General features: G+C 38.5%; 1 protein-coding gene across 4 annotated transcripts in view; it reads left to right on the plus strand.

Annotated features, from left to right (window-relative positions):
- The window catches only part of NCOA6 (nuclear receptor coactivator 6), a 102,498-nt gene that overhangs the window by 46,209 nt on the left and 32,133 nt on the right, over positions 1–24,156 (plus strand). For 3 of the 4 annotated variants that reach the window (XR_013967364.1, XM_080812822.1, XM_080812823.1), the window contains exons 4-8: positions 3,410–3,691; positions 8,468–8,623; positions 15,006–15,128; positions 21,279–21,407; positions 22,094–22,966. Coding sequence is in view for 3 of the 4 variants with exons in the window: in XM_080812822.1 (XP_080668948.1) it covers positions 3,457–3,691; positions 8,468–8,623; positions 15,006–15,128; positions 21,279–21,407; positions 22,094–22,966 (1,516 nt within the window). In the remaining variant the exon portion in view is untranslated. The remainder of the gene's footprint in view (positions 1–3,409; positions 3,692–8,467; positions 8,624–15,005; positions 15,129–21,278; positions 21,408–22,093; positions 22,967–24,156) is intronic. The other variant, XM_080812824.1, reaches the window with a different exon arrangement.

A 24,156-nucleotide genomic window follows, 5' to 3' on the forward strand; every position in this document is an offset into this window, starting at 1 on the left:
AACTGATGGAGCCACCCAGATGCCCCCCCTCAATTATTTTAAAGTAAATTATAAGCATATGACAAATTACCCCCCAGAGTGCTTCAGTATGCATCTCTTAAACAGTAAAAACATTGTCCATAACACCATTATTGTCACACCTAACAAAATTAGCAGTAATTCCCCAGGGTATCTGGGTGGCTGTGTCAGTTAAGTATCTGAGTCTTGATTTCAGCTCAGGTCATAATCTCAGGGTTGAGAGATTGAGCCCTTTGTCAGGCACTGTGCTCAGTGGGGAATGTACTTGAGATTCTTTCTCTTTCCCTTTCCCTTTGCCACTCCTCCTGCGCTTGCATGCGCTCTTTCCCTCTCTCTCTCAAAGTGAATGAATGGATGGATGGATGGATGGATGGATGAATCTTTTTGATTTTTATTTATTTTTTTTTAAAGATTTTTATTTATTTATTTGACAGAGAGATCACAAGTAGGCAGAGAGGCAGGCAGAGAGAAAGGAAGGGAAGCAGGCTCCCTACTGAGCAGAGAGCCCAATGTGGGGCTGGATTCCAGGACCCTGGGGTCATGACCTGAGCCGAAGGCAGAGACTTTAACCCACTGAGCCACCCAGGCAATCGCAGGACCTCGAGACCAGACCCAAGCTAAAGGCAGAGGCTCAACCCACTGAGCCACCCAGACGTCCCAACATCTTTTTTTTTCAAACCAAAACCTAATAAAGGACCATACACTGCTTTTGATTCTTAAGTCTTTTAAATCTCTTTTAACATAGAATAATTTCACCCACCTTTTTCTTCTTTCATGACCACTTACTTACTGAAGAGGCCAAGCCCATTATGCTCTAGAAATCCTACCCTCTAGATTTGTCTGAATACTTCTTCACAGTGTTATTTAAGTTATTGTCTCTCTCCTGTATAAAGACTTGTTAGAGTCAGGTTAAACATTTTTGGCAGGAATATTTCTTTCTTTTTTTTTTTTTTTTAGATTTTATTTATTTGAGAGAGAGTGAGCATGGGGGGCTGGTCAGAGGGAGAAGCAGACTCTCCGCTGAGCAAAGAGCCTGATGTGAGACTCAATCCTGGGACTCCAGGATCATGACCTGAGCCCAAGGCAGTTGCTTAACCAGCTGAGCCTCCCAGGTGCCCCTGCAGGAATATTTCATAGGTAATACTGTGCAATTAATATTGTACATAGTTTCTGGGTTTTTTTCTGTTAGTGATGTGGTTTGGTCATTGTGTTTAGGTGATGACAGCCAGAGCCTCCCACTGTGAAGTTAGTTTTCCCTTTGCCAAGCAGCAAATCTCTAGAATGATACTTTGACATCATGTGTATATCCAGTTCTCTGTCAACTTTTCACATGTTGTTTTTACTCTTAATTAATGATCCTTTTCTGAATTACTTTATTAGGGATCACAAAATTGTGATTTTTCTAATGCCATTTTTATATTTAAGTTAGCATTCTTTTATAAAAAAGAGCTTTTCTTTATCAACTGGAGCTGTTTGGCTATCCTGAAATATTACCCTGAAATGATTTTTGGGAATCTACTTCATTCTGCCTTGGAAAGGTAGAATAAATAATATGCTTGCTTTTTAAATTTCTCCTGGATATCACATTTATTCTTATGTTCTTTATAAAAGATTAAAAGACCTCCAGTTAGAAATGAAACCAGTAGATAATCTGGAAATCTGTTATGTGGCAAGTGAGCAAATTCACTGGTGGTTAATCTTAACAAACCCAGAGAGGTAGCACACGGCTCTCTTGTAAGTGAGCAAATGAGTTTCAAACTAGTCAACTATAATCTGTTTTCTCTCCCAAGAGCAGGGCACTGAACTGAACTGCATTTTACTTGAAGGTTGGTTAATTATTTTGATTATAAATCTTTTGTTAAAGTCTAGATTTTAAGTGGACAGTATGTCAGTGAATATGTTATCTGGAAGACGCTTCTTTAAAAAGTTTTTGGAGGGGTGCCTGGGTGGCTCAGTGGGTTAAGGCCTCTGCCTTCGGCTCAGGTCATGATCCCAGGGTTATGGGATCTAGCCCCGCATCAGGCTCCCTGCTCTGTGATCGGGCTCCCTGCTCTGTGGGAAGCCTGCTTCTCCCTCTCCCCACCCCCCACCTTGTGTTCCCTCTCTCGCTGTCTCTCTCTCTGTCAAATAAATAAATAAATCTTTAAAAAAAAAAGATTTTATTTATTTATTTGACAGAGAGAGACATAGCGAGAGAGGGAACACAAGCAGGGGAAGTGGGAAAGGGAGAAAGCAAGCTTCCTGCCTGATGTGGGGCTCAATCCCAGGACCCTGGGATCATGACCTGAGCTGAAGGCAGACACTTAATGACTGAGCCACCCAGGCTCCCCTTAAAGTTATTTTAAAGGGTCCTCAAGACTTTAGGATTTTAGGTAGTCCTCTGGATGTTTTTAGTTGGATCAGGTTGTGCTTTTCAGATTAGAGAAAGAGAATGGTTCTAAAAACATTGGCTCCACTGAAACTTTTGTCAGGACAGGAATAAGGAGAGTCTTGGGGAGCCCCTTGATCTCTGGGGTCAGTTAAAAGTTTATATAAATTAATTCTTGGGGTGCCTGGGTGGCTCAGACCGTTATGCATCTGCCTTTGGCTCAGGTCATGATCTCAGGGTCCTGGAATCGAGCCTAGCTTCAGCCTCCCTGCTCAGCTGCGAATCTGCTTCTCTCTCCCCACTTCTGCTCTCTCTCTCTCCATCTCTCACTCTCTCAAATAACTAAATAAAATCTTTTTTAAAAATTGTCAAAATATAACTTGTTTTATTTTCTTGTGATCTCTTGTTCCCTCCTCCTCATATTATAGGCCTACCAAGTGGTAACCTATGACATAATAGACATAAACATTATAATAAAAAGAACTTTCTTTAAAACTGCTAAATTTTTATTTCAGGTATTTCTTTAAAGATTATTTATTTATTTATTTATTTTTGAGAGAGAAGGAGAGAGAGCAAGCACAAGCAGGGGTGAGGGCAGAGGGAGAAGCAGACTCTCTGCTGAGTAGGCGCCCTATTTTTAAGAGTTAATTATTATAGAATATCTTAGTTTATCCTCTCTGTAATTTCTTTATTTATTTTTTTTTAAGATTTTATTTATTTATTTGACAGACAGATCACAAGTAGGCAGAGAGGCAGGCAGAGAGAGAAGGGAGGAAGCAGGCTCCCCGCCGAGCAGAGAGCCCGATGCGGGGCTCGATCCCAGGACGCTGGGATCATGACCTGAGCCGAAGGCAGCGGCTTTAACCCACTGAGCCACCCAGGTGCCCCAATTTCTTTATTTTTTATATGTGCTTTCTTATTACTTGGCAAATAAATTACAGTTTTCACAGAACAGTGGATTATACATTGTTGATTCTATGATTATGTATTGTAATGACCTTTTTCTATCTTCTTTTTTTAAAGGTTTTCTTATTCTCCATTTGGCATATGCTACTGGAATAATATTCACCATGGTTTTGGATGACCTTCCAAACTTAGAAGACATCTATACTTCCTTGTGTTCATCAACAATGGAAGACTCAGAGATGGATTTTGACTCTGGATTAGAAGATGATGACACAAAAAGTGATAGTATTTTGGAGGATTCCACAATCTTTGTGGCCTTCAAAGGAAATATAGATGATAAAGACTTCAAATGGAAATTGGACACAATATTGGAGAATGTGCCCAATTTGTTACACATGGGTAATTTGCTTTATTATTTTCTTCTTTTTGTTATTCTTTTTTAAAAGTGTTTGCTCCTCCATGATTATCTTGAGTCTTATGGAGTAAAACTGCTATACTGGATTGAAAAGCTGATTTTAAGTGCAGGATTTTAAGTAACATATAACATTATATTAGTTTCAGATATACAACATACCATTCCATATTTGTATGTATTATGAAATGATCGCCACAATAAATCTACTAACATCTGTCACCATACATAGTTATAATTTTGTTTTCTTGTGATGAGAACTTTTAAGATATACTCTCTTAGCAATTTACAAATATGGAATAAAGTAACAATAAAGTATTGTTAATCATAGTCACTATGCTGTACATTACATCCCTGTGACAATAACTGGAACTTTGTACCTTTTGACCCCCTTCACCCATTTTACCCACTCCCCTCGCGTCCCCCGACCTCTGTCAACCACCAGTCTGTTCCCTGTATCTATGAGCTTGGTGTTTTTTGTTTTTGTTTTGTTTTGTTTTTTAAGATTCCACATGTTAGTGAGATCATGTTGTATTTGTCTTTGTCTGCTTATTTCACTTAGCATAATGCCCTGAGGGTCCATCCATGTTTGTTTTAAATGGCAATATTCTTATTTATGGCTGAATAATAGTCCATTTTCTATATATACACCACATTTTCTTTGTTCATTGATCCACCCACAGACACTTAAGTTGTTTCCATATCTTTGTTTTTATAAATAATGCTGTAGTGAACATGGGGGTGCAGATGTCTTTTTGAGTTATTGTTTTTGTTTTCTTCAGATAAATATTCAGAAGTAGAATTGCTGGATCATGTGATAGTTTTATTTTTAATTTTTTGAGGAACTTCCATACTGTTTTCCAGAGTAGCAGCACCAGTTTGCATTCTCACCAAAACTCTTTCTCTTCAACCTCACCAACACTTGTTTTGTTTGTTGGTCACTAATAGCCATTCCAACAGATATGAGGTGATATTTCATTGTGGTTTTGATTTGCATTTCCCTAATGATAAGTGATGTTGGTCACCTTCCCTGTACCTGTTAGTTATCTGTATGTATTCTTTGGGAAAAAAGTCTATTCAAATCTTCTGCCCATTTTGTAATTGGATTCTTTGGGGTTTTGCTGTCAAGTTGCCTGATTTCTTTAAATATTTTGGATATTAATTCCTTATCAGATACATGATTTGCTAATATTTTCTCCCATTCAGTAGGTTGTCTTTTCATTTTGTTAATGGTTTTCTTTGCTCTGTGGAAGCTTTTTAGTTTGATGTGGTTCCACTTGTTAGTTTTTGGTTTTATTTCCTTTGCTTTTTTGTGTGCCATTGAAAAAAATTGCCACGACCAATGTCAAGGAACTTACCACCTATGTTTTCTTCTAGTTTAATGTTTCAGATTTTATATCAAGTCTTTAATCCATTTTGAGTTAACTTTTGTGTATGGTGTAAAGGTAGTGGTCCAGTTTCATTCCTTTGCAAATGGCTGTCTAGTTTTCCCAGCAATACTTATTGAAGAGACTGTCCTTTCCCCATTGTGTATTCTTGGCTCCTTTGTTGTAAATTAATTGACCATATACATGTGGGTTTATTTCTGGGCTCTCTGTTTTGTCCCATTGATCTGTGTGTTTTTATGCCAATACTATACCATTTTGATTACTATAACTTTGTAATATAGCTTGAAATCAGAGAGCTAGAATTTTTTTTTTTTTAACAGAAATGCTATTGTGTTTCTTTTAACTACATGGAGAAACTGAACATGGTAAGATACTGCTTAACGTAGTGATCCTTAAATTATCTGCTCTAGTGGATAGGAGTTAATTCTCAAGACTCATATTTATTGTTTTTCCACTCTCTGATCTTCAGTTTCCCTTCCTTCCTTCAATACTGGATCTTGAAGGATCTTAAAGCTTAGAAAGATCTTTTACTTTGTGTTTCTACTTAAAATGTATGTGAAATATGTTTTCTTAAATTTTAGATCAGAGGTTACCAGTTGGCAGGATCCAGCCTGCAACCATGCGTTATGGCTCTACCTTAGTTTCTGTTTGTTTAATGTTTGAATTTCATTACAAGTGCTTTTTAAATTGAAATATTTTACATACAAATATAGACAACTTTGGATTTAGCTCCCAAATGGAAAGATCTGATAACATTGAACTCTCTTTCCCTGATGGTGATGAGGAGCAGCTCCTGTTTGGGGCAGGCCCTCAACTCACACTGCTCCCCTCTGGCCTCTTCATACATTTAGATTACCTGTCTTGGTCTGGTGGGCATTCGTGTTTTTTAATTTTGGTTTAGATATTCTGCATCATTTTGGTTAGCACAGTTTAACCCACTCTCATCAGACATAGTACAAAGTCTAGATTTTATTCCTTCCTTCCTTCCTTTCTCTTTCTTTTGTGTGAGAGAGAGAGAGAGAAGCATGGAAGGTGAGGGAGAGGAAGAAAGGATCTCAAGCAGACTACACCCAGCATAGAACCCAACATGGGGCTCAGTCTCACCACCCTGAGATCACCACCTGCACTGAAACCAAAAGCTGGACACTTAACTTACTCCACCACCAGGCACCCCTGGATTTTATCCTTTTATCACAAATCCTGATGTGATCAAGTGCTGATTAGCTTTTTTAGGCTTGGTGGTGTTTTTTTTCTTCCTTTGAGATTTGATGTCAGGAGGAAGGCTGTCATTTTCTCAACAGCTTTTTTTTTTCCTGTGTGAAGCGTAGTATTAGAGAATTTAATGTGTTAAAAGTTGCAGTTATCCCCATCATTGTCATCATAATCATGGTCACAATATAATATAAGAGCTTTTCCAGGCTACAACAACATACATGTAATTAAATCTATATTATAATCATAATATATCATATTACACAGAGATAAAAAAGTGTCAATGAGCATGAATTTGTTCTTTGCTCTTAATAACCCACATTTTTTCTTGGCTTAGATTGCTGAATCAGGGGCTCTTGGCTAGCTCAGTTGATCTCTGGGTTAAGAGTTCAAGCCCCACAGTGGGGCTTTAATTTTACATTAAAAAAAATAAAATAAAACATACATAGCTAGATAGCTGAATCAGTTTATGGCTTTCAAATAAATTACCAAACCCAGATTTATGGTGTTATCACCATATATAAGATCGTATTCTTGGTCCAAAAATATTTTAAGTCAAATCTTTTCAAATATGATGGAAGTCTAAAAAACGTCTGATAAAATATAACCACGTTATGGGCAAGGAGTTTTTTTGGTAACCATATCACAAATAGATAATACCATAAGCAAATTTGATGTTTGTCTGGACTTTGTATTAGATTCTAGTACTCCTTAGATTGGGAGGAAGCCCTATAGCATCTGTACTCTGTGTAACCAGGATCCCTAGCTTCCTGTGTTTTGCTATTTGGAGGCATAAGTGTTATGGAAAGGAAATTGACATGAGAATCAGGGGTGGATGTTAATGCCATCTCTGATGCTGCTAGGTAACCACAGGATTCGAGGCAGCTCATTTAGCCTTGCTTGACCTGTTTCCTCACCTGTAAAATAGACTTGAACTAAATATTGCCTAATCCTTTCTAAATTTCTTTGTATTCTCTAACTGCTCTTAGCAAGTTGTCTCTTTTTTACACATTAGAACAAGTGAACTTCATGTTTCAGTAAGTTAGAACTTTCAATGTCAGCCACTTTCATAGTGATTTTGGAGCTGGAAGGGGCTTTAAGCAACATATAGGCACTTTCTTCTATCTGTAGATACATCTGATTTTGACAACACATAAACCTGTGTGACCCATTTTCTTTATATTGTAATGTATATCTGAGTAGAGGATACCAAAGACTTCCATTTAGCCAAGTTCATAACAAAAGAGAAAATTACTTTGTCTGGGTTGTTGAAAAAAAGGTTTTTTTATCAGCTAACTGGGCCTACGATTTACTTTCCATCTGTAAAACACAATTACAAGCAACTTTAACCTCCTCAATTAATTTTTCTCTCTTCTTTTAAAAACATGTCCTGAAGTTTGCATTGACTTTTTAGACTTGGTGAAATACAGTGTTTTCATATCCTAACTGAAGCTTTGTTATCAAATTACATTGTTTTTCCCTTCAGTTCAGTATGCTTCAGTGAAAATTATACTCTTATTTAAAGCAGGAAAAACATTTAAAATCAAAGATAAAAATTTAAATTGAAGAACTTAAATTAGAAGAAATGATTTCTCCCTGTCTTTATGAATGTCTTGCACAGATATACTTGTTAATATTTAAAAATGAGTATGAACTGGCATAATCTGCATCCCATATTTTTTATAGAATTTCATTGAAATTTGAGACTTAAATGTTCTCATGATGCCAGTTCACATGCATTGAACTGAATCCAGAAATAGACCTAAGTCTATTCATTTAAACTTATCTCTCTCTTCTCTCTTATATTCCCTACTCCATCTTACTGCTTTCCATGTATTCAGTGCATGATCAGGTCCTGTGCTAGGTTTTTGGCATATATGTTCTCATATAGTACTCACAATGTCATATTGGTTTTAAAGAAGAGAAGGGTTACTTTCAAAAAGGTTTAATAATTTGTTCATAACCACCCAGGTGCTAAGTGGTAAAGCTGGGATTAGATTTGAAATCTAGCTAATGCCAAAGACTAAGCTCTCACAGCTACTCCAAGCCAATGCTCTGTCTTGTTCTTTTATTTTTGGTTTGTTTGTTGTATGTGGTGTGTGTTTGTCCCATTTCTGATGGCGAAAAGACTACTAATATTAATCGCTTTCTTTCATGACCAAGAATCCAGCAAGCTAAAGGTACAGAAGGTGGAGCCCTGGAACAGTGTACGAGTGACATTCAACATCCCCCGGGAAGCAGCGGAGCGGCTCCGGATCCTGGCTCAGAGCAACAACCAGCAGCTTCGGGATCTGGGGATTCTCTCCGTCCAGATTGAAGGTGCCCTTCTGGACCCAAATCATAACAACAGCAGAACGTAGCATGATTTTCTGTGCTGCCTTGTCGGTTCCTCTCATGTTTCAGAATGCCAAGTAACTCATGTAACCTGCACTTCACATTGCAACACCTTAGGATAAAGAGAAATTGAGGCTTTGTCTGGGTCCTGATGCTTCAGCATCCACAGCCTCAGACTCCATTCTCTTGTCTGATTTTGTCTGTCGGTCCGTCAGATTAGGATTTTACTGGCACCCTGACCAGTAACTGATTGGTCTTTTAAAGAATATCTAATTTCATTTGCTTCCTTCTACCAAATAAGCTTTAGTATTTATTTCTTTATTCATCTAACAGAGATTAGAAGGATTTGAATGGTCCTTTTGTAGCAGTATTCATTTTTCAAATATTTTGCCAGAGTGGTCTTTTCAAAATGAAAATATGCTACACACACACACACCCCACCCCACCCCCTCTATGGCTTGCTCTTGTTTACAGAATGAGGACCCCCCCCACACACACACACACATACATGCACCGCACCCCCCGCTATGTCTTGCTCTTGTTTACAGAATGAGGACTAGACTTCTTACCATGAGTGATCTCATGGCCTTGTGTGGACTGACCTCTACCCTTCTTATCCAGTCTTAACTCATACAACTCTCCTCCTTGCTCTCTGTTCATGCCTCTGCAGCTTTCTTCTGGTTCCTTGAAAATGCATTTCTTCCTCCTGCCGCAGGCCCTTTGCATTTATGTTCTCCATATGGAATGTTGTCCCTTAACATTTCCCCTTCCCTTAGTTAACACCTACTCAGCCTTCAAGTGTCAGCTTAAATCTTCTTGAGGATATATTTTCTGAATTCCTTGATGAAGTCAGTGTCCTTTATGTGCTCTCACAAAAGTCTGTTTTTTTCTTTTAGATCATTTATATAATGCTTTCATCAGAAAAATTATTTGACTGTTGTTTTATTCTCCCCTAGACTGCAAGCTCCAGTAGGGCAGAGACCACGTCTGGTTGTTCACTGTTGTAGCTCTGCTTGCCTGGAAGATGTTAGGTTCCTTAGTAAACAGATGTTGAATGAAAACAAGGGAAGCACACACAGAATAGCACCACTTTGCTTGAGCACTTGGCATACCATGATAAGTATAATATGGTCCTTGCTGTTATGAACTCAAAAGAAGCTCCTAACCTTGGTGAGGGAGACAGACCGTGAGAGATACAAGTACCAGGTATGGGGGAGCAGAGAGGAGGTTAGAAAGGATTATGTGTATTTTGAAAAATGGGGTAAATCCCATCATTTGATAAACAAGGGTACAGTGGTTTAAAGAACAATAAGTCTATTGTGGAAGATGTTGGATTATTTAAAAGGACCCAGGAAAGTAAAATTAATCCACGGCAATCTAAAGGATGTAAGATGAACTTAGTAAAGCAATTTTTGGCTCCAGTAAAACTATAGAGGCTGTTTATGTTTTATGGAACACATAGTTGTTTCTTAAAAACTCTAAATTTTTTTTTAAGATTTTATTTATTTATTTGACAGAGAGATAGAGATTACAAGTAAGCAGACGGAGGGAGAGGGAGAAGCAGGCTCCCTGCTGAGCAAGGAGCCTGATGCGGGGCTTGATCCCAGGACCCTGAGACTGACCTGAGCTGAAGGCAGAGGCTTAACCCACTGAGCCACCCAGGCGCCCCCTAAATTTTTTTTTTTTAAGAATTTATTTATTTAGAGGCACCTGGGTGGCTCAGTCATTTAAGCATCTGCCTTACTCAGAGGGCTCCCTCTGCCTGCTGCTCCTTCTGTTTGTACTTGTGTGCTCTCTCTCTCTCTCTGTCAAATAAATAAAATCTTTACAAAAAAAAAAAGAATTTATTTGAGAGAGAGAGAGAGAGCATGGGGGAGGGAGGGGAGATAGGAGAAGCAGAGGGAGAAGCAGACTCCCCACTGAGCAGGGGAGCCCCATGCGGGGCTCAGTCCCAGCATCCTGGGATCATGACCTGAGCTGAAGGCAGATGCTTAACTGACTGAGCCACCCAGGTGCCCCAAAACTCTAAATGTTTTATAGTCTCTCTTACCTTTTTATGTGAGTTAAAAGGGCTTTGGGACTTTATGTTGTAGTGTTTTCTAATGGAGAAAGGAAACACCAGTTTCTTCTTTTAATCAGAGCTATTTCCTGTGAGTTCTTTTTAGAAGGATAAGAGGCTGGCCTTTATTGTTATAGCCATAAATTAAAGCATAAGTACCATCAAGGAAGTAAAATATTTCAAGAAATTATGAAATTCATATATGGCAATGATTATCACATTACAGAAGAGAGTTCTTTAACTTTTAGGATACACATGTGTATCCCAGGTGATCTCCTTTTCTCCACACTCCCTCCAAATTTAGGCAGGATTGAAAGTGGTGGCAGCAGCTTTGCCTTTGTGAAACTGGTAACAAGCTTAGGTCGTAAGAGGAGATGTTGCCACTGCCACGGTGTCTGCTGCAGGGCTTCAGGGACAGGTTGTTCCCCAACAGCCCATTTTCCATTGAAGAATACTCTCTGTACCCTTCTTTCTTGAGTTTTGGCCAGGGAGTTGGGAAGACATCATTTTTGAGGACATTTTGTGATGCCTCTATTCATTCATGGTGATTTAAAGCAGAGTCTGCAAACTTTTTCTGTAAAAGGCCAGAGAATAAATTTTTTTGACTTTGTGGGCCCTAAGATCTCTGTCACAACAATTCCAGTCTATTTGTGGTGCAACACAGCCATAAGCATATGTAAGTGAATAAACATGGATGTGTTCTGGTAACACTTTATTTAATTATATAGGCAGCAGGCTGGGTTGGGCTCATAGGCCATGGTTTGCTGACCCCTATTCAGCAAGCTTGGGAGCCTGCAGTGAACTTCACGTGTGTTTCTTTGATACCAGTTAGCTTATATGCAGTTGGCAAATAGGGGAATGATAGCACTATAATGTGGAAATTGTGTCTATTCATATAAAGAAGGCAAGGGAAGCTGAAATAGTGGAAACAGGATGATTATCAGGAAGAAAACAACAGACAAGCTTAGCTGCTGCATAGGTGGGAGTCCTTTCAGCTCCATTTTAAGATAATTAAGAATCAGAATTGACACTCAGATGCCTTTCTTCAGAGGTGCACCCCCAGACTAGCATGGCTCTTGGCTTGTGACAAGTTTCACTTCCTCCTGTGCCTGCTTTAATGGCAGCCCCACTGGCTCCGAGCTCTTTTGCATCTGCATTATCTCAGCACCTGTGACCAGGCATTGCCACTGTAAATGTTTATGGATATGTTGTCTCCACCACTTACTGTTTTTATTAGAAAAGCCACATAGGTTTTGAGTTTGTTCCAACAACACTGTTTTTTCCTGTAAAATCTGTTATTTTCAGTGTGAGAGTTTACAGAATGTGGGATTTTCCAGGAATGCATTCATCATATAGAAAAATGCGTGTAATTCTTTATAAGGTTATAAGATGACAATTCATAATATATTCAATAAATAGCTAATGAGTATCAGACACTGTTCTGTGTCTTAAGGATATAATTAGGGTGGCCATACAATTTATCATCTAAATTGACACTTTTGAGAGTAAAAAGGGTGCTATTAATAACTCTCCTGGAATAACCAGTATAAAGGAACTAGGGCAGATTTGTGGTTACCCTTGTATGGGGATGGAGAAAACAGACAAGAAATCAAGTGAATGAGTAAGTGATTACATGGATGTGCTCTGAAGAAATAACAAGATGTTCTGATAAGGGTGACCTACCCTTGGATAAGACAATTGGGGAAGGTCTTTAGGGGCCCGTGACACTTAATTAAATTTACATGAAAATTGAGAAGTTGGCTTATGTGAAGACATCAGGAGAACTGTTGTAAGCAGAGGGACAACATATGCAAAGGCCCTGAGGTGAGAAGCGGCTTAATGTGCTGTGCCTAAGAAACTAAAAAAACTAAAGAAACTAAAAAAAGGTCACTGAGGCTGAATCCTTATTATTGAAGGAGAAAATAGTGTAGTTGAGATTAGAGAGGTAGGCAAGGGCCGCATCTGGGCTGTTAAATATGGTAGCTACCAGCCATATGTGGCTGTTGAGCACTGGATGTGTGGCTAGTTCAAACTGACATGTGCTGTAAGTAAAATACATGGTGAATTTGGAATACTTAGCACTCCCAGAAAAGAACGTAAAATATTTCATTAACTTCTTGTATTAGTTACATGTTGAAATAATAGATGTACCGAGTTAAATAAAATATAATTAATTTCACCTGTGTTTCTTAACCTTTTTACTGCGGCTTCTAGAAAATTTAAAATTATATGTGTAGCTCATATTGTATTTCTGTTGAACAGCAGTGGACTAGGTAGATCATTTAAGGCCTTTATATCCTGTGTGGAGGAGTTTGGCTTTTATTTTTACAACAGTAGGAAGCAATGGAGCAATTTGAAGCAGAGAACTGACATGATATGATGTCCATTTCAAGAATAATACTCTTTCTGGGCACCTGGGTGGCTAAGTGGGTTAGGCCTCTGCCTTCAGCTCAGGTCATGATCTCAGGGTCCTGGGATCGAGTCCTGCATCGGGCTCTCTGCTCGACAGGGAGCCTGCTTCCTCCTCTCTCTCTCTCTCTCTCTCTCTCTCTCTGCTTGCCTCTCTGCCTACTTGTGATCTCTCTCTATCAAATAAATAAATAAAATCTTAAAAAAAAAAAGAATAATACTCTTTCTGCTTACAGTGTCTTAGCAAATTTGGTATATTAATAGTTCCTTCTATTTGTTGGAAACCACCAAGATCTGTAGTCTCTTTTTCTTTCATTCCTGTCTCCCATAGGCAATTTAGAGTATCGTATAGCCCCTGGAAATTGGTCTCTTAGTAGGATGTTTGTGCCCTATGTCCAATACACCTACCTGGTTGAATTGTGAATGCTTGTGCCCTATGTCCAATCTACCTGTCTATTGAGTATAAATACTCAATACAAAAAGGTGACTTTATCAGTGACAAGACAGAGGAAACTACTGTGTCCTCATTAGTTTCCTGCTTTATCATCTGGCTCAAACCAGGACCCTACAGTATGGGATGATGCTGGAAAGATGCCAGTCAGTGCAATGCTGCCTTTCACCTCCTTAGCCACTGGCTAGCTATACTTCTATCTATCCACAAGGTGGTGCTGTCATCCAGAGTAACAATAGTCAAAATTTTTGGATTAAGTGCAGGAAGTATCCTGAAATTTCTTTTTATCACTAAACCAAGTAAAATTTATGTTATCTCTAAGTTTAGAGTTACCTCTAATTAATTGGAACAGTTCTAGTGATGTTACCTACTGGGATATTATGAGGTTCAAATGAGATAAAATCTTGTAAGCATTAAAAACTCTACAGGCATGCCTGGGTGGTCCATCATTTAAAAGTCTCCCTTCAGCTCAGATCATGATCAGGCTCCCTGATCATCATCAGGGAGTCTGCTTCTCCCTCTTCCTTCTACTACCCCCAGGTCCCCCACCCCTGGCAGTTGTGTGCTCTTTCTCTCTCTTTCACTTTCTCCCAAATAAATAAAATCTTGAGAAAATAAAAATAGGGTCATCTGGGTGGCTCAGTCAATTAAGCTTCTGCCTTCGACTCAGGTCATGATCTCAGGGTCCTGGGATCGAGCCTTGCATCAGGCTCCCTGCTCAGCAGAGAGTGCTCTCCCTCTCCCTCTGCAGCTCCCCCTGCTTGTGTTCTCTTACTCTCTTTCTCTCTCTGTGTCAAATAAATAAGTAAACTCTTTAAAAAAATAATAAAAATTAAAACTCTATACAAATATTTGTCTTATCATTAGAGGCTGTAAAAGTTGCAATCTATCTACTCTTCATTGTATTACTATCTCTAATGGATATCTCTTTATATTATAGTTTTTGAAAGGGAAATGGTATTTTGCTCACAAATACTACATTGTCCCTGTACCATCTCTACCATCATGTGTTCTTTCTCCATTTAACCTGCTTCTGTCTCTACCCTCTGATTATAAATTCCCAGAAGGTAATCTAGGATTTTGAGAATTTTTGAGAACATTTTCTTCCTTCTCACACACATAGACATACATGCACACATGCACATACTGTGAGCTAGTTGAAAATACACATTCAGAGTTACAAGCTGTCTCCTAACACCATACATGATTAGTGATTACCCATCTGCTGTAATGTAAGGATTGATTATGTTCTCCTTGTGCGTCCTGCAAGTAAACCTGCTCAGGTGAAGTTGAAGGAAGATCTATATCATATTGCACTTACCCTTTCTCTGAAGGTAAACTTACGTAATTCTTCAAAAACACAGAAAACTGAAGTCTTGTATACCTATTTTAAAGCCACATTTGCATCTTATCCTGACGGTTTCCTTTTTATAACCTGTCATTTTCAGGGGAAGGTGCTATCAACCTAGCTTTGGCTCAGAACCGAAGCCAAGATGTGAGAATGAATGGACCCATGGGAGCAGGAAATTCAGTTAGGATGGAGGCTGCATTTCCTATGGCAGGTGGTCCAGGTGAGATCTCCCACTCAATTATATGACATTTTACTGGTTTGCTTTTTTCCCTTTATTTGCTAATGTATGATCATTTGGGTCCTGCAAAATAGATGGGGGTTTCTGGTACATCTCTGTTTTCTGGTTTAGGAAAGCAAGATTTAAATCACTCTTAGGAGGGTAGAGTCAGAGCATGGGCTCATGCTTAAAGGTAGATAGATGAGCACTGAGCTGTGCAGCAAACTTTTATTGTGTTCCTTTTATAGGACATGACCTCTGCTTAGTGTTGGAGATAGAAATGAATAAAATATTTTCTGCCCTCAGAATGTTTATAGCATAGTGGAGAATGTAGCTTTTCATCTCCCACTTTCTCTGAGGCTGAGAATCTGTGAGCTGAGTTCTTGTGTGCTTATGTGGAATCTGAAGAAATATGTGGAAGAATATGTGTTTTTAGGTACTTAGAATTTGAGAGAGCTATAAATTATTTGCTAACCTTTCCAGTAAAACTGAAATTTCTTCTTTAGAGATTGAACTCAATAGTCTGTGAATCACAAAATATTAGGATTGAGTTGGTTCTTGGGGCACCTGGGTGTTTCAGTCAGTTAAGCATCTGACTCTTGATTTTAGCTCAGGTCATGATCTCAAGGTTGTGAGATCAAACACCGTGCATCGGGCTCTGCACTGGGCATGGAGCCTGCTTGGGATTCTCTCTGCCTCTGCCCTCCCTTCCCAAAAAAGAAAAGGAATTAAGTTGGCTCTCATTTATTTTATTTTTTATTTTTCTGGTGAGTCCCAAGCTTTATTTTTTAAAAAAAAATTTACTGATTTTTCAAGTTCAGTTAATTAAAATATAATGTATTACTAGTTTTGGAGGTAGAGATCAGTGATTCATCAGTCTTATATAATACCCAGTGCTCATTATTTCATGTGCCCTCTTTACTGTCCATCACCCAGTTACCTCCTCCCCTCCAGCAACCTTTCTATCCCCCTCTCCTCCAGCAACCCTCAATTTGTTTCCTATGATTAAGAGTCTCTTATGGTTTGTCTACCTCTCTAATTTCGTCTTTATTTTTCCCTTTCTTACCCTATGACCCTCTGTTTTGTTTCTTAAATTCCACATATGAGTGAGATCATGTAATATTTGTCTTTCTCTGACTTATTTTGGTTAGCATAATACCCTCTAGTTCCATCCATGTTGTTGCAAATGGCAAGATTTCATTTTTTGATGGCTGAATAGTATTCCACTGTATATATAACACCACATCTTCTTTATCCATTCATCTGTCAATGGGCTCTTTCCATAGTTTTGCAATCGTGAACATTGCTGCTCTAGACATTGGGGAGTTTTGGTAGTTTATACATCTCTAGGAATGCATTCATTTCTTCCAGATTGCTAATTTGTTGGCAAACAGTTGCTTATAATGTGTTTTTATAATTGTTTGTATTTCTTCAGTGTTGGTTATGATTTGTCCTCTTTCATTCATTTTATTTTTTGGGGTCCTTTCTCTTTTCTTTTTGATAAATCTGGCCAGGAGTTTATCAATCTTATTAATTCTTTCAGAGAACCAGCTCCTAGTACTGCCTCTTGTTCTCTTTTTTGAGGTGAGTTTTTCCGTCTTGTCATTCTTGCAGAAAGTGGTTGCTTTTCTATTTGTAGAGTTATAGCTATCCTTTTCTTAAATCTCCAGTTGAGTTCACAAGTGTACAGAATGATTTGACAGCTATCTAGCTGAATTCCTGGGACCAAACAAAACTAAGGTCACCTTCTCCTCCCCCATCTTGGATTCCCAGTCCCAAACTTTAAATCTGCCTCAGGACTTGCTATTCCCTCCCTTTCCACCTCTCGAGTTGGCTCTCATTTAAAGCTGAGGGAACCTCATGGGTGCCTGGGTGGCTCAGTCAGTTAAGCATGACCTTCGGCTCACATCATGATCCCAGGGTCCTGGGATGGAACCTTGTGTTGAGCCCCCTGCTCGGCGGGGAGTCTGCCCCTCCCCCATGCATGCACATGCTCTCTCACTTTTTCTCTTGAATAAATAAATCGTTAAAAAAAAAAAAAAAAAAAGCAAGGAAACTCTGGAGCTCACAGAAAGGAAGCAGTTTGCCCAGGGTCAAGTAGCAGTGGCTTAGTATCACAGACCTAACGCTCAGTCCAATACTCTTTTCACTATAGTAGTGGCTTTAAAACTTTTTCTGCTACAGGACCTTCTATTCAGCTAAACCAGAAAAGTGCAGCCACTTTGGTTGAAGCATAGTAACCACCTGAAACTATACGCAGTCATTCACCTCCCCACGTACCATAGTAGCTCTTGAAGAAATATAGAAGAATGGAGAGCATCGATTTATAAAGCCGTTGTTCTGAACTGTAGCTGAAGACTTGGCTGTATAAAATTGAGACTATAAGTTTTATCCTAGCAGTGCCATTTCCTGGTTACTTCAAGCTAGTCTCTGTACCTCTCCAAGCAGCAGTTCTTCACCTAAACAAGTGAGATAATAATGCCTTCAGTCTTTTGAGCTCATGCTTGAAGGTGGATCTGCCCTGAGCCCTGAAGCTTATATTTGCAGAGTTCCTATTATATATCAGGACGTGTGCTATTGGGCTGTTACGGAATGCCACATAGAAGATGTACAGTACCAGCTTGGTACCTATAGTAGGGGGTCAGTAGTTAGAGTTCTCCACTGAAGTCTGAGCATTTGGTATTGTGGTAGCTTGATGAGAGATAATAATGATGCTATTGCTAGTACTAAAGAACCAGAGTGGGAAGAGTCTGGCCAAGTTGCATATAGGTAGTGAAAGAATAGATCTAGGGTTAAGAGGACCAATAGAAATGGCTGAAATTTTTCCAAAATTGGTGAAAGATGTGAATCCTCAGAAATCCTGAGCAATGTAAATAAAAATAAATCCATGTTTGACACAAAATTGTAAAAGTGTAGAGCATGAAAAAAGCTAAGAGAATGTTAAAAGCAACTCAAAATAAAAGACCAATTTTTTACAAACGAAAAGCTATCAGATCACAGCTGATTTCTCAGCAGCAACACTGAAAACCAGGAAACATTGGAACAGTATTTTCAAAGTGATGAGAGAGTAATTGACAGCCTAGAATTTTAAGCCTACCTATACTATAAAGAGTATTATAAAATAAAGACATTTTTGAAGACACTGAGTGAAGGTACCATTAACAGACTCTTGCTAAATGAACTGCTCAAGAATCTACGTCAGGAAGAAGAAAATTGAACCTAAGATGGAAGAAATAAGATCTAAGAAGGAGTGGTGAGCTAAATGGTAAACATTGGGTAAATCTAATAAGTATTGGCTCATTTAGCAATAATGATCACATGTTTAGACTTTTTAAGTCAAGTATGTCTGTTGACAAAAGATATTAAAATAATAGAGGCGTGCCTGGGTGGCTCAGTCAGTTAAGTGTCTGCATTTGGCTCAGGTCATGATCTTGGGGTCCTGGGATCAAGCCCCATATCACATCACATAGGGCTTCCTGCTCAGTGGGGTGTCTGCTTCTCCCTCTGCCCCTCCCCCTGCTGGTGTGTGCTGACTCGCACTCTCAAATAAATAAAATCTCTAAAAATAAAAATAAAATAATAAAAATAAAATGTATAACTTCTAAGCTAGTAGTAGAGGGGTAGAAAGGAAGGGTATGTTGGGAAAAAATCCAATAAAAATCAGGCAAATTAGGAAAACAGCATAGAAAAAATAGGAAAACACCGTAGAAAAAGAAAGAGTAAAAAGCAGGGGTATCAAAAGAAAGAAGGGAAGTCAAAATATATCAGCAGTTAATAGTAAAGGTAAATATATTGTGAATACTGATAAAGAGACAGTGATTAATCAGATTGAATAATCTCAGATTTAGTTACGTGCTCCTACAGGAAACACGTAAAACATGAGGATTTGACTCATAGTTAAAAGAATGGAATAAAAGATAATCCAGGTAAATATTAACCAAGAAAAGGGGTATAATGGTATTTTTATCAGATAAAACAGCAAGATAAAAATCATTACTGAGGATAAATAGGGCCACTTTATGATGTAAAAGGAAATAATCCGGGAGACAGCTAAACTTTTATTACATACTTAATAATCTAGTCTCAAAATATGTGAGGCAAAAGTGGACAGGATTATATGGTGATATCACATCTTAGGGAGGATATTAACACACTTGTGTTATTAATTGATGTATTGAGCTGATTTTGAAAATTAGTAAGGATAATGCTTGAATAACCTAAGTAGAATAGTTTGATATAATGGAGGAGATACATAGAAACCATGCACTAATAATTCAAAAATTCTTAGTCTTTTCAAGCATAAATGGAATATTTATACAAATTGACTATATTTTGCTAAAATCAAGTTTCAGTAAATACTAGATATCGGTATCACACAGATCATGTTCTCTGACCATAGTACAATTAAGTCATTGGCAAACAAAAAAACAGCTAACCAAAAATACACTGTATTTTTGGAAAATTTAAAATACATTCTGAATATCCCTGGTTTTTAAAAAAGCAGTCATGATGGACAGCAAAAAAATGTCTAAAATGGAATATTGAAAATAGTATGTATCAAAATTTGTGAGATGTAGCCAATACAGCACGTGGAAGAAAATTTAAGCCCTCAGAAAACTGTGTCAGAGGAGAACATGGATTGAAAATTAAGTTAATTAAGTGTCTGACCTAAAAATTGGGAAAAAGAATAGCAGAGTAATAATAATTTAGGAGGAAGGAAATAATTAAGATAAGAGCAGAGATAAGTAAAGTATTAAAAACAAAACAAAATGGAACAAAGTAGGAAAACCAAAGATGTTTCTTTGAAAAAAAAAAAATTAAAAAAAGAAAAGAAAAAAAACAATTAAAACTGATGAACATAGTGAAAAAAAGAGAAGGAAGGCATAAGCAATGTAAAGAAGGAAAGTGTGTACTTCAAAAGGGTGAATTTTATAATATATGAATTATATTTTTTAAAATGGGAAAAGTTGTAAATAACTTCATGCTAATAAATTTTAAAGCATCAGCAAATTAATAATTTTCTTGAAAATATAATTTAACCAAAACTGATGTAAGGAAACTTCAAAAATCTGTAATTATTTAAGAAATTAAAATAATTAAAAATTTGTCTCCCTGTAAATCAATTAGTATAACTCACAGGCCCAGATAGTTTTCTAGGTGAGTTTACTAAACAGTTAAAGAATAGATACAGATAATTCTTCCAGAGCATAGACAAAGAAGAAAGATGCTCTCCAGCTATTTTTTCAAGTTATTTTAATCTTGATGCCAAAAATCAAAGAGACATGAAGAGATGATCATGTATTTTCACTTATTAATATGGATGCTAAATCCCAAGAGATCTAATAGTATGGAAGTTAGAAGGATATGGAACAAGAGTAGTTCTCAGACTGCCAGTTGGAACATAAATTCACATAATCGCTTTTTTCCCCACTCTTTTTTAAGTTTATTTATTTTTAAAAAATCTCTGCACCCACCCCATGGAGCTTGAACTCACAACCCCGAGATCTGGAATCTCACACTCTTCCCACTGAGCCAGCCAGGCATCCCTGGTGTAACCCTTTTTGAGAGCAGTTTGCCAATATCTAGTAAAATGGAAGATGGTTATACTTAAAACCTAGGAATTCGGAGTATATAGTCTAAAGACATGTCCACAAGAATACATGACATTGCAGAATTGTAAGAATGAAAATTGGGGCGGGGGAGGGAGAACCTTAACTCTTCATTAGCAGAATGAATGTATGGGTTCCATAAAATGGGTCACTATTATAGCAGTCACGATGGATGGATCTCAAAACGTAATATTAAGGGGAAAAGGAAACTGAAGAAGACAGAGTATGATGCCACTTATACAGAGATTAAAAGCATACCAAAAAATGCTGTGCAGTTTACCTACATATGTAATAAAGATAAACATGCCTGGAACTATTAATCCCAATTAAAAGGTAAGAGAGGGAATGGAATGAGATTGGGAAGAGGTAGGGGGCTTCTGCTGTATCTACTTATGTATCTGAAGGGAATGGGCGAGATTTTAACGAAGTAGATGATGGGTACAGAAATTTTCTATATCTTTTTACATTCTTGAAATATTTTATTTAAAAACAAATGTTGTACCAATTCCAGTACTCTATTCTAGGGATTTTCTTTTTCCTTCAGGATTAATAAGGATGACCAGCCCTGCCACTGTAATGATACCACAGAGTGTAAATGTGTCATCTTCCATGATGGCACCAGGCCCCAATTCAGAGCTGCAGCCCAGGACTCCTCGCCCTGCTTCTCAGTCAGGTAATGACCTCCAGTCTTTGTGGTTTGAAGAGGCTGGAACTCTTTGCAGAGATCATTACAAAATTCAACTGTCTTGGATATCAAGTTCTTAACTGCCCAGCTTAAATGCCACCTTCTTTATAAAAGCTCCCCTATGTCTTCAAGCTAAAAGTCATCATTTCCTCTAAAAATTTCTCATTCTCTTATCAATTATAACCCAACATTCCTAAAAATGCATTCCTTCGGCTACATAGTCCTGCAGGATACTTCATGGCAGAGAATTCTGTAATAAATTTGGTAAACGCTTCATGCTTTATCCTTCCTCTTAGGGATTCACAATTTACCTTTTGGAGACGCTAAAAGTCCTGCAGTGAAGAAACCCTTCTAAGCTGGTTAGGTTCAATTGTTTCCCAAACCTAACTGACTATGTTTTATTTTGTTTTCTTGTAACACTAATGACTGAAGAAGTTCCCCAGGATATGCTTTGGAAAATAACTGCTCTCCACATTTTATTTTTGGCTCTTTTACCCACTTTTGAACCATAAGCTCTTTCTAGACAATACTTATCTTTCTGTCATCTTGTTATGTTGCTTTGCATATGGAAGGTGCTCACAAGCATCTCGTTGAAGGAACCAGGGGATTTACTACTGCTGTAGGATCTAGGTTGCAGTAATTTAATTATTGCTTTGTTAACTGTCTTTAAACAGATGCAATGGATCCACTCCTCTCTGGGCTCCATATACAGCCGCAGAATCACCCCTCAGGATCTTTAGCTCCCCCGCACCACCCAATGCAGCCTGTCCCTGTGAACAGACAAATGAACCCAGCTAATTTTCCCCAGCTGCAGCAGCAGCAGCAGCAGCAGCAACAGCAGCAGCAACAGCAGCAGCAGCAGCAGCAGCAGCAGCTACAGGCAAGACCCCCACAGCAACATCAGCAGCAACAGCCACAGGGAATTCGACCCCAGTTTACTGCCCCAACTCAGGTGCCTGTTCCTCCAGGCTGGAACCAGCTGCCTTCTGGAGCCCTTCAGCCTCCTCCAGCCCAGGGTTCTCTGGGCACAATGACTGCAAGCCAAGGGTGGAAGAAGGCTCCCTTGCCTGGCCCAATGCAACAGCAACTCCAGGCAAGACCATCCTTAGCCACGGTACAGACACCTTCCCACCCTCCCCCTCCATATCCCTTTGGCAGCCAGCAGGCCTCACAAGCCCATACAAACTTTCCTCAGATGAGCAACCCAGGCCAGTTCACAGCTCCTCAGATGAAGAGCTTGCAGGGAGGGCCCTCCAGGGTCCCAACCCCCCTGCAGCAGCCCCATCTCACCAACAAGTCTCCTGCCTCCTCACCCTCCTCCTTCCAGCAGGGATCCCCTGCATCCTCCCCAACGGTTAACCAAACTCAGCAGCAGATGGGACCAAGGCCACCTCAAAATAACCCACTTCCCCAGGGATTTCAGCAGCCTGTCAGCTCTCCCGGTCGGAATCCTATGGTTCAACAGGGAAATGTGCCACCTAACTTCATGGTGATGCAGCAGCAACCACCAAACCAGGGGCCACAGAGTTTACATCCAGGCCTAGGAGGTGAGGAACACTGAAGCTATTTGTGTTGGTAAATTTACTGGAGATAGATCTTAATAGAACTTCAATTTTTAGAGTTAATGGAGGGAGGATGTAATTTTTTGGCTTTGTGGATAGAGTGGTGACACTTAATATAACTTAGTTAACTTGATACATTATGCAGCATCTTACTGGTTACATTTAAGCTAGCCCTCTGGATAAAAATGCAGGTAAAATTCAATAGAGATTTCCATTTTGTTTTTCAAATTATTTTTGCTTGATCTTGGACTAATAAATTAAGATGTCCAGAAGAAACATGCATTGTATTAACTTAAACTGCTCAGCTGTTGAAAAAGAAGTAAGATTATGCAGTAGAGCAAAAATGAAAAAATAAATACAGGGTCTTTTGGGGAAAAGTCCCTTCAAGTTTCCAATTTTGATAATCTTAGTAAAGTAGTAAGCATGGTATTTGTTAAATTTGATTAAAGTGTTAAAGGGGAATAAGTTCAGAAATCATTGACTTTTATAATTTTATAATGCCAATGCCTGCTCCTTAGAGAGGGAATTCCACCAGTTATACCTAAAGGAGATTTATTTATTTATTTTGTAAGGTGCCTCTTGTATGAAGAAAAAGCAATGGAACTTAATGTGTGAGAGGTAAAACGATTACAGTAAAACTTATCCATCTCCATGTTTATTATTTATTCTTATTAATCATTGATCTAGTGCACATGAATGTGCTTGGAGCTTTTCAGTAAGGTATAGAGAGTGTCAGTAATACTGTCATCTGATAAACATGTCCCCACCAAAAGACACCCATTGCCTATCCAGAAAAAACCCCTTGCATCTTTAGTGCAACATAGCAAAGGCATGTTCTCATGGTTTCTGGTGAAATTAAGTTGCTCATCAGTCTTTTCACTCTCTTGTAATTAATTTTGCTGACTTGCAGGCTATAATATTTGAATCCTAAGAAGTTTTTAGAAAATGCAAGAATGTTTCAGCTCCAAACTTCACTGTTCTGGGCATCTAGCTCTGGATCAGTGGAAGCGGGGTAGTCCCTCCTACAAATGTGATTACTGATTTAATTACAGTGGAAGCATGCAAATGGAGACTTGTCACTGCTAAGGAAAGGACAAGTGCATATTTGTTTACACAGTGTTTTTCAGGACATTGAAATTTGGTCCTTAAAAATAAATGGACTAATACAAAATTTT

This window comes from Martes martes, assembly GCF_963455335.1.
Source record: "Martes martes genome assembly, chromosome: 9".
NCBI lineage: Eukaryota > Metazoa > Chordata > Mammalia > Carnivora > Mustelidae > Martes > Martes martes.